Below are 11,289 nucleotides of genomic sequence, written 5' to 3' on the forward strand. Positions count from 1 at the left end.
ATTAAATAAGATTAAAAAAATATAATTACTGAGATTTTTTCATAATAGTATAATGGGTCTCGGGTTAAAATAAAATAATAAATACAAATGATCCGATAAAAAAAATTGTATTATTGAATCGGCCTATTCCAAAATTGGAATCGAAATATAAATTGTTCGTCAATATAATGGCATCAAGTTAAACATAATATGTAACATTCATACAGGCTAAAATATAATATTCGATCGAGCTAAAATAAAATTAAGCTATTAAATCATCGAGATACCGTGCATCGCGCGGGTTATAAGCTAGTACTATATTATAATAGATGAAACATTAAAAGTTTAGTAGTCGGGCGGTCGGTACTCGGTGAAATTACTTAATTTTCCTTACTAATTAATTAAACAAAATACTTAATATTGAAGTCAGACTTCTCCTGTAACAATTATTGTTGTTGCTTGGCTAATCACGTGCATCAATTCTCTTTGTTTTCCTATTCTCCAAGTTAATTGCCGTATACATGGTTAACAAATAACCAAACTAAATAGAGGAGAATAATCTAACATAAGCAGTACATAATGATATTAAAGCTTAGTTTCATCCTAAATTTAAATTTTATAATAATTTTGAACTACAAGATTCTAAAGGGTAAAACTAAAAGAAAGGAAATTTTGTTAATAAAAAATAGTTGTTCTTTTTTAACTATTAAAAATCATATTTGAATTTGAAGGTAATGATAAAAATTAAGATTTTCTTTTATACCTATCAATTTATAATGAAGAAAATAATTATTTATGTAGTCCGATTTTTTTTCAAAACTAATATTTCAAAATCAAATACTACAAATTCTAAAAAATAAATCTTAGGACTGTCAATTTCGGAATACGGGTCGGATTTGTGTCGGGTCGTAATCCTAGGTCGAATTTTAGATCTGACACTAACCCGATGTAGAAAAATATTTACCCTCAAAACCTTCACACTAACCCGACTAATTTATTAACGGGTTATTCGACCTACTAATTCATTTATTCGACAAATATTTTATTTACTAATGATATAATTTTTTTGAGTTATACAGTAAATTTAATTGAATATAATATTTGTAAAATCATTCACGTATTATTAATATTTTATAACTAAACCTCTCTTTTTTTCCCAAAAATGACACGAACATAATTATTTAACAAAATAAAATAATAACATTTTAATTTTTTATAACCAATTTCTATTTTCATCAAAAACGCACTATCGATTCAATTCAAATTAATAAATTAATATTAAAAAAATCAATTCAAATTAAATTAAAATATTAAAGAATATTTTGGCAAACAAACAAATAATATTAAAGAAAGCCCATTCATCGCACGGGATTTATGCTAGTAAAAATTAAATTATAAATTTATAAAAGCTACTAATTATATATGCATGTACTTATTTGTACTAAAATAGTTTATATATAGATAAAATTATAATTATTCAAATTTTATTAATACCCGACATCATTATTATTTGTACTTAAAAACAATGTTCAAGTTTAAAAAATCTAACAAAATACTATATTCAACATAATTATTTTTTTTTAAAAAAAATGTATTAATAAATATATTAAGTGTAAATAAAAATAACTACCTAGCCGTGCATTACACGATTATAGGTTAGTATATTTAAAAAGAGTAATGTTAGGTAAACCAAAATTTGTACAAAAGAAACTATAAAATGATGTGGCATAAATAAGAGCACTCGCGGGGTCCATCTTATTTTGAGAAAGGTTATCATTTACAAAGTATTTGAGAATTTTTTTTATAATAATATTTGGGGCATGTAGTATTTTTCATTAAAAAATGTAAGAAGTTAACTCCATATATTAGTTTAAATAAAAGATATATATATATATATAGAGAGAGAGAGAGGGTAACAATTCATAGAGGGCTCCATTATATAAAGGTCCGTAAAGAACCCTTATTAAAATAATATAAATACATAATTTTTTTTATCATATAGTTACAAAATTTAATTACCAAATTAAAAAATGAAGTTGCACACTTTTTTTATTTAAAAAATCATTTAAATTTGATATAATAGTTTAAAGTGATTTTGTAGTAGAATCACATAGACTCACACTTATCCAAACTCATTTAATAGTAGAATCAAATTTAAAATTTTTTTTTTTTCAAATAAAATATTTTATTATATTTAAATATAATTATCATTCTACATTAGCAACAAATTTGATGAAATTCTAGCATGAAATCAAGGGTTCTCAGATAGTCCTCTCTTAAAGCAAGGCCTATATATATATATATATATTTGGATTAATTGGGTGAATATTAGGAAGCATCCTAAATGTGAATATAATAATATAATAAATCTATACTATACTATACTATAATGGCCGGAATAGAGATAATTTGGTTCAACGGTTCGGTTCAACGATAATTCCCTAATTTTGATTATAACAAAAATAGATAAATAGTGTTATATATTTAATAAACTACTAAATTATTAAACTACTACTAAATATAGTATACTTATCCTACAAAACTACGAATACAATTTATCCTATTATTAAAATATATAAATAATAGTGTTATATATCTGCTAAACTACTAAATTATTAAACTAATAGAAATAATCTATTTATTCTACTAAATTACAACCATACGTTATTCTATTATTTTTATTATAAATTTATAATCATTATATATTTATATAAATATTTTAAAAATATAATATAATTTAATATAAAATATTAATGGGATCCGTGCGGGATTTGGATTTATGCTAGTACAGTTAAATCTGGAAGATGGGCATGGAGTATTGAAGTGTGTTTGTGCAAGTGTTTTAGTTGAAAAAGGGAGGAGGAATGGGAAGCATCTACAACAAGAACAGAGTGTTTGGATCAACAAGCCACAGTAAGCCCAGCTGCACTCGCACCCACAAGATTGGCGCCCTAGTTCTCATCTTCACCACCTTCTTCATCACCAGACTCTTAGACGACCACCAATCTTTTCAATACAAATTCCAAAACGGCGACTTATCAACGCGATGGCCAGAAAGAGGGTATGGGACCCACCTGTCGTTAAAGATCTATGTGTATGATGAGAATGATATAGAGGGGTTGAAACACTTGATGTATGGACGACGTGCCCAGATTTCGGTGGATAAGTGTCTTAAGGGCCAATGGGCTACTCAAGTCTGTTTCTTTTTCTTCCTAATTCTTTTTATAATAATTATTATTATTTCATCTTTTTATATGCGTGTGGGATTTGATCAAATTATTATGTATATATGTACATGCTACGAAGAATGTAGGATTTTAGGATTAACTTTAATTGCCAACTATACAAACAGTTCTCTGCTTTGTCGCGTATTCGAATCTTGAAAGACACTTAGTCAGTCCCTATTGTTTTTGCTCTATTTCTTCCTCATTGTTGCCAAATATCTCATTTTTAGTTTCAAAGAGTTAAGTGCCTATCCTGGGTTGATATTCAAAATTAAGATAAACTTTTTGACTAGTTATGCAATGTGGTATTCCGTTGTTACAATATTTTTTAAGTGTATAAAAAACTAAACCATCAATTTCTATGCTGCTTACTTATATCTATACAGTAACCACTTTGCTACTTTAATGGTTATATGTGACTGCAGGTTAAGATACACAAGTTGCTTTTGCAATCAAGATTCAGGACAAGGAAGAAACGAGATGCAGATCTGTTCTTTGTGCCCACTTATGTTAAGTGTGTTCGTATGTCAGGTGGCTTAACTGACAAAGAAATTAACCAGACTTATGTCAAGGTATTACAATATGTAATGCTTGATAGTATACTAATGCATAACTTACCGAGCCAAAAGAAACTTATTTGCTATGGGTTACTTGTATCACACCACCAAATATATTCCATGTCCGCAATATAATTTTTAAATTCCTTCCGCATTCAAGGAGGGCTGATCTTTGCTTTCTGGATTGTTCCTTTGACTGGGTCTCCTATTCTGTAATTGATAATTTTCACCCTGTTCTAGTAAAGAAAATTTGAAGGTTTTTGTAACTCATAATTTCATGTGCATTATATTATGCTCTCCTCCATTTTGGTCACACTTATTTACATTCAAACACCCATCCTGATTACCCTAATGGTTACTATTCATTTTAAGATCGCAAGAGAGAAACTAGTATATTAATTGTCCAGTTTTAGAAAGTATGCAGGGCTGAGGTGATTCAGTCTCAAAAACAAACTTGTGCTTTTAATTAAGATCAGCCATTGTTTGTGCTATGATGTTATTTATATTATCGTGTCGATGCAAACCGTATTGCTTTACATGAATTAAATCTGACTGCGAAATAAAACCAGAATTTTAGAAATATTTTAGCAGCTATTTATAGATACTCAAGAACAGAAGTAAGTGACATGTGCGAGTAGAATGATTGGACATTGGAGTGATGAAAATTTGTAGCAAAGTTAGTAGCGGACAGTGCATGTACTGACTGGTTTCATATATTAAGTCAAAGTAAAATGTTTATATTACTCTAATTCATATGACCTATAGAACCATCAATCAATCTAAACAAACTGCAATAAGGAGTTTTAGAGGTAATTTTTATAAGACAAATGTCCCTTTTCCGAGAGTGACACAATTTTATGACTGCTTTCATTTGCTTTCTAGGATTTTAAAATTAGGGGAAACATGGCAGTTTAGTTACTTTAAGGCCTTGCTCCCGAGTTTTTAAATGGGAAGAAATAAGTGATTATGAAGTAAAGTACTTTCATCTCATTTCTGGAGTGAAAGTTTGTTAAATTTACATTCATTAACACTCGTTTTCACTCCTATTAAAAACTCGGGAGCACCATTACGAAGGGAAGTAAAACTACTTTTCTTAACTTTCACTTGTTTTCCTTCCTTGTTAAAACTCGGGAGCAAGGGGTTAATGTTGTTCATACATTCTGCTTTCAGGTCTTGAGTCAAATGCCATATTTCAGGTTATCAGGTGGTCGCGATCACATATTTGTTTTTCCAAGGTAAGTGTATTCATAAACAGTTAATTTTATTATTTTATATCAATGCTGCAGTTTTGCTATATTGATGTGCCCTTGCATTCCTTGAAAAATTAGGTACAAATTTGTTATGCAGTATCCTTGGAAGGGTTTGATGATTATCGTTATAATGAGTTTAGCTAACATTCTACACGTAACAATTGTTTAAAATGTGTGTATAAACAAAATATGACTGATTTATTTTATTAATAGGATTTTTTTCTGTTAAAAAACACTAATATTAAGATGTATTTTCTTTGTAACCTTGGAATTAGTTACATTATACGTATGCACCCCGTTACAGTTAATGAAATGCATAACTCATGTTTTCCATCTTCAGGCTACTGAAGTGATTAGGCAAATGGTAGTTCTGAGATCCAGTTCTTTTATGTGGATAAAGCGAATTTCATCTCATAGACGGGAGCACTTTAATGCAGTTTTATCTTAAGAATTAAGTGTCAGGTCATGACTATAAAAAATATATGATTTTTTTGAAGCACGTAAAGTTGACATTATTAAATATTTGTGTAGCATCTCCACCTACAAAAAGTTGCTTCCTGGTAGGTTTGCAATAGTTGCCTGATATTTGAAGAATTTTCTATTAAATAAAAGATTTAAGAATCTATTTTGCTGAATGTCACATTTTATAGCTTTTGACCCCCTATTATGAAAGAACTCACCATTAGGTAATTGTGCTAATATGCAGTGGTGCAGGGGCTCACTTGTTCAAATCCTGGGCAAAGTATCTAAACCGCTCCATAATCCTGACTCCTGAGGTACAGTTGTTGCAGGACATATATCTGTTAAATTCCAAACTTTGTCCTACGGAAATATAAAGTTTATGTCGGTCTCAGGCTCTCAGAAACGTTTCAATAAGTGATGAGTGTTAGTGTTAGCCTATACAATCACAGTATGCACCAACTCTGGCCATTTTTATGTAAAGTTTAATAGCCGGAATATTGATGTACTTTATCTACATGAAGGTGTTAGTTGATAGAATTGTTGAGTTTCATTAGTATTCCCAATAGCATTAAGCTTAGCAAAGCAGCTGATAGACATTCTAGCACTTGGACCATTCTAGCGTATTGCAGTATAGTTGGGTTCACTTTGGTGGCTATGCTTAAAATAGAACATCTTCCCTTTCAATTAATCGTACAGTTAACTAAATGTGACTTTTGATTGCCCGGTTCATTGCGTTTTAAAAAAAAAATTACGAAGCTTTGGCCTGATTGAATTTGTTTATTAGATTTACAAGGATATAGAAATTGGAAGTATTAATTGCTGCTTTAGTTATGATATGCAAGAATTTTTTATTATAGTAAATCTGCAGTTGTAATTCTAAACATTTGGTAGGTGAATAAGTTTTTTATCTACTTATTACGTGTTTGTATTTGTAGATTAATGGAATGTTATATCACCTGACCTGTTTAAGCTGGCTAAACCAATTAATGACTTTTATTGGATGGTTAAACTGACCTAAACATTCAAGATAGTTATAGCTACTGAGGAGTGATCTAGAGTTATAGTGCCGTGGCACATAACCTAGTTCTTAATTTCTATCATTTCGTAACTAAGAATCTGTTCTGTTAAACAAGAGAATTCTTCAGTTGTATAAAAACCTAAAGCAGGTTGAAAAATTGAACTTGCTGTCCATGACAAGAGAGTGTGAAGTACTTACATAACTAGCAAGTGGCTAACTGGCAGAATCTGAAATTCCCGAGGCTTCTGATAATATGTCTGAAATTGTAGTATAAGGGGTCGTGTTTTGGTGAAGGGTTAGGCTCGAGTATTTTAGATTTTATTCTATAATGGTATGGTTGAAATCAGACAAATATATAATAAAAGTATGAGGAATAGGAGTCCTTACTCTAATAACATTGAGTCCCCAGAAAGCATGAAGTCTTAAGCTCTCTGCCTTATTTAAAGATCTAGTGCTGAAGGATCGTTCCTATTCATCTTTCCTTCTTTTTCTGAAATTTTTACTTCTCTTCTAATGGAATGGGGTGCATTGGCCTATTTACATGGTAAATTATAGATGCACATTAGATTTAATTGTCAAGAAATTGGCTGCGATTAATTTTAAACTCTTACTAACAAATATCAGATATTGTGTATAATTTTTTTTTTATTAATTGTCAATATTTTCAAAATATATTAAATCACACTCTAACAAATGCAGGGGGATCGAACAGATAAGCGAGATACAAGTGCTTTTAATACCTGGAAAGACTTGATCATTCCCGGAAATGTTGATGATGGTATGACTACTCAGGGAGCAAGATTTGTTGAGCCATTACCCTTGTCAGAGAGGATGCATCTGGCTAACTTCCTAGGTCGGGTGCAAGGAAAGATTGGTCGTCTTCAATTGATAGATCTTTCAAAGCAGTTTCCGGATAAGGTTGATCTCTTACTTGATTAATAGTTCTTTCTTCACTTTTCTTCCGAATGTTGCAATTCCCTTAATATACTCTACATTCCGAAGTTTTATATCCATCTTCTCTGCCCTAATTCCAAGCACATATTATATAAACTGCCTAAGTTAATATATGGTTCGGGATGACCTTCATTACGATTTACCTCCATTCTTTTTTGTATGAAATTGTTTGCAACATGCATTGTATTCTACAGGGTTCAGTTTAGAGAACTTGCTCTACTTATGAGTTAGCTGATTCTATCCAAATTGTATGCATCCTGAAACAGTTGGAATCTCCTGAGCTGAAGTTTAGTGGCCCTGACAAACTTGGTAGAAAAGATTATTTTCAGCACCTCCGAAATGCCAAGTTCTGCCTTGCTCCACGTGGCGAGTCATCTTGGACTCTTCGGTTTTATGAGTCCTTTTTTGTGGTCTCTCTCTCTCTCTCTCTCTCTCTCTCTCTCTCTCTCTCTATATATATATATATATATATATATAGAAAGATACACACACACACATACATTCATTTATGTATACTTACATACTCTGTGCTGGGAGGTTAAGTCTTTTTTTTTAACAGGAGTGTGTGCCCGTGATCTTGTCAGATCAAGTGGAATTACCTTTCCAAAACATTGTCGATTACACACAGATCTCGATCAAATGGCCATCCACTCGGATAAGTCGTGAACTTTTAGAATACTTGGAATCAATACCAGGTCACATTCCCTGAAGTGATTTGCGCGGTGCTTTGTGTTTCATATGATAATTTGGTATGCCTAACAAGTTTTGTTTCCCAGACAAAGAGATAGAGGGGATGATAGCTCGTGGAAGAGAAGTTAGGTGCTTGTGGGTGTATTCCCCTGATTCCGAATCCTGCTCTGCGTTTACCGGAATTTTGTGGGAACTTCAGAGGAAAGTGAGGCAATTCCACCAGTCAACTGAAACTTTTTGGTTGCACAACGGATCTGTAGTGAACAGAAACTTAATGGAATTCAACAAGTGGAAACCACCCATGCCATTGCCTTGATCTTTTTTGAAATCGTTATTAAGTCTCAGACTTAATCAACACGTGTTCAGGTAAGCCCATTCCCAAATTCCATTTTATTCTTTAATTAGCTTTAAATGTAGTGCTCCCCTGAAGCAAAATCATACCTTCCTGAATTGGCATCGATATTTCTTGTTGAAGGGTTTTTCTTACTTTACACTGTTATATTGTATATTCAGGTAACAGTAAAATTGGCAAGGGCAAATTTTAAGTAGGATATCGGAACAGTTGTATCAGTGGAAAGGGTACATTGTGTATGTAACTTACAAATCATCCGAACAATTGTATCAATGCAAAAGGTGTCTTACATATGTAACTTACACATCACCACCCACAGAGTATTGGCTTTCAATGTTCTCCTCTGCACTCTTCCCTTTAACTTCCATCGTCTGATCTAAAGTTCCATACAAGTTTTCTACAGAATCTGCACTCAGGAAAGACTAATGAGACGTAGAACTAAATACAAATGTAGCCTGCTGGATTTTCATGCGAAATATTTATTCATACTATTTCACAAGTTAACTTGGAGCTCCCGTCTCCGAAGTTATAAATCAAATAATTTACATAATACAGTTTCAGAAAATGTGCTTCCCACCTCATTGCCCAGAAAAAATACATGATATGTTTTTTGGTGAATTACGATATCCTAGAGCATATCCAAGATCTTTAGTCACTTGAAATTAGAGGATGAAGACAATATTTTTCCCTCTATCAAATTTTTAGCGTTCATTTACGTTTGCTAAAGAGAAAGGTCGGAGTACCCGAAATGGTTTTAAAAATCATTTGTAAATGCTGATTTGTAAGGTGTATATTTTGCAATTTTTCTAACAATGAGACGAGACTCCCGTGAATTAGAATATGAAAAAAATTATGTAATTTTAATTCCCTACATCTCATATTATGTGTTTTTTTTTAATTTGTGCCGGTCAAATTGACCGAAATTTGACCGAAATTTATTAATAATTTATAATTGAACAAAATAAAAAAATTACATCACCGGAAAGTAGATTTAATCTACTTTAATATATAATTTTTAGTTTTTTTTAAATAATATACGAGTAATGTTTAATCGTTGGTCAAAAATTGGTCAATTTGACTTTTATAAAAGAAAATGTGACACATAATATGAGATGGAGGGAGTAGAAAATATTTTGGGAAAGGATTTGGTACCTAACTGCTAGGCTACTTTTTACTAAAGTTCTCATCTCTCTTCTATTACCTAATATTATATAATTAAGATTTATTTGCATTATGATGGCATGAATTTTAATTTTCGCACAAAAATGACACATATATAATAACATGCACGAACTTAATTTTTTCTAACGAACGATTGCATTTCGTTAAATCAGTCTGACTGATGTTAGTTTTGCAGGGTGGGTAAACTCATAAATATTGAATTAAAGCTCTCTATATATATAATGTATACTATGATATAACCCGTGCGATGCACGGTTGTTTTATCATATATATTGTAAATTCTAAATTTGATTATACCTCTCAAAGAATACTAATTTCTTTTATAATTTTAATATGTTGTCGGCAGGATTCGAACATTATACCTCTTAAATAATACTAATTTTTTAGAATAAATCTAACGGTCAACGACGATCGACAACCAAATTTTCAATATTTCGTATTTAATATAATAGTATAGATAGAAATATAATATAAGTATCCTATTTTAAATATAATATGATTGATAGTCGATTAATTTTAGGTGTCCTGTTAAATATAATATAAAGTGTCATAATATAAGTGTCCTATTTTAAATATAATAGAATTGGTAGGCGAGTAATTTTAGGTGTCTTATTTTAAATATAATATTGAGTATCCTTATTTTAAATATAATAGAACGACCAACAACCAACAACCAAATTTTTAATTTTTCGTCTTTAATATAATAGTATGGATATTAATCAGGAGTGAGTAACGGGATTTTAAGGCGTTTTATGTACTTAATATGTGGACAATGACTATACAATGACCGACAACTTATAGATGGTTATGTTCTGTTCTTCATTTGTTAAATTTTGACATTTATCTATCTTTTTTTTTTATTGTATTTACATAAACTTTTTATATTCAAAGATCGCATTTTTTTAACTTCGTTCAAATAAGAGTTGTACCCGTATGGAATTATTCTGTTTTTTCGAAATTTTTTCAAGCAAATGTGCATTCCCCCTTTTTTTGGACAGAATATCTATAATGAACCTTCTAATTTGTATTTGAACAAAGTTTTATTCATCCATTTTCATTTTGACTAAAAAGATTTCGCAAGTTAATAACCATTTTTTAATATTTGCTGCGTAGGAAACATAATGAATAAACTGCAAAACTTTTCGACCTCCTGTATACAAACAACACTATCTATCGGAGACCAATTACGATGGTGAGACTTTTTGTTTGAATGTGTGATAGTGAACTGTGTGATAGTGAACTGTGTACATAGAATTTGCCTGAATTCAATTTTGCTTCGACACCAACTATAGTTACTTTTTCACAGGTTCCCCACTTTTATATTTCAAAAATGTAAATAATTATAGTTGATTGAACCACTAAAATTAACATATTTGTCTTACCGAGACAATTTAAATTTTAAAAAAAATTGATTCAGTTGTAAATTAAAAAGATCATATTTATCTTGCCATTCCTCCCTTCTGATTATATATACAAATATGTACGTATAACCTTAATTTTACATTTCTGAATTTATCCCTGCAAAACTAACATCCGTTAAACTGATTTGACGGAATACAATCGTTCGTTAAAAAAATTAAAATACAGTCATTCTGGTGCCTGTTATTATATATGAGTCATT

General features: G+C 30.6%; 1 protein-coding gene across 1 annotated transcript; it reads left to right on the forward strand.

The window, feature by feature from the left end:
* Positions 1–2,761: 2,761 nt before the first annotated feature.
* On the forward strand, positions 2,762–8,841 carry LOC141667143 (putative glucuronosyltransferase Os03g0107900). The gene is made up of 9 exons (XM_074473526.1): positions 2,762–3,173; positions 3,629–3,775; positions 4,931–4,995; positions 5,717–5,786; positions 7,190–7,408; positions 7,711–7,854; positions 8,004–8,139; positions 8,221–8,500; positions 8,648–8,841. The coding sequence occupies exons 1-8, from the start codon at positions 2,844–2,846 to the stop codon at positions 8,448–8,450; spliced, it is 1,341 nt and encodes a 446-aa protein (XP_074329627.1). The 5' UTR covers positions 2,762–2,843; the 3' UTR covers positions 8,451–8,500; positions 8,648–8,841.
* The last annotated feature ends 2,448 nt before the right edge of the window (positions 8,842–11,289 follow it).

Source organism: Apium graveolens, chromosome 6, assembly GCF_009905375.1.
Source record: "Apium graveolens cultivar Ventura chromosome 6, ASM990537v1, whole genome shotgun sequence".
Lineage (NCBI taxonomy): Eukaryota > Viridiplantae > Streptophyta > Magnoliopsida > Apiales > Apiaceae > Apium > Apium graveolens.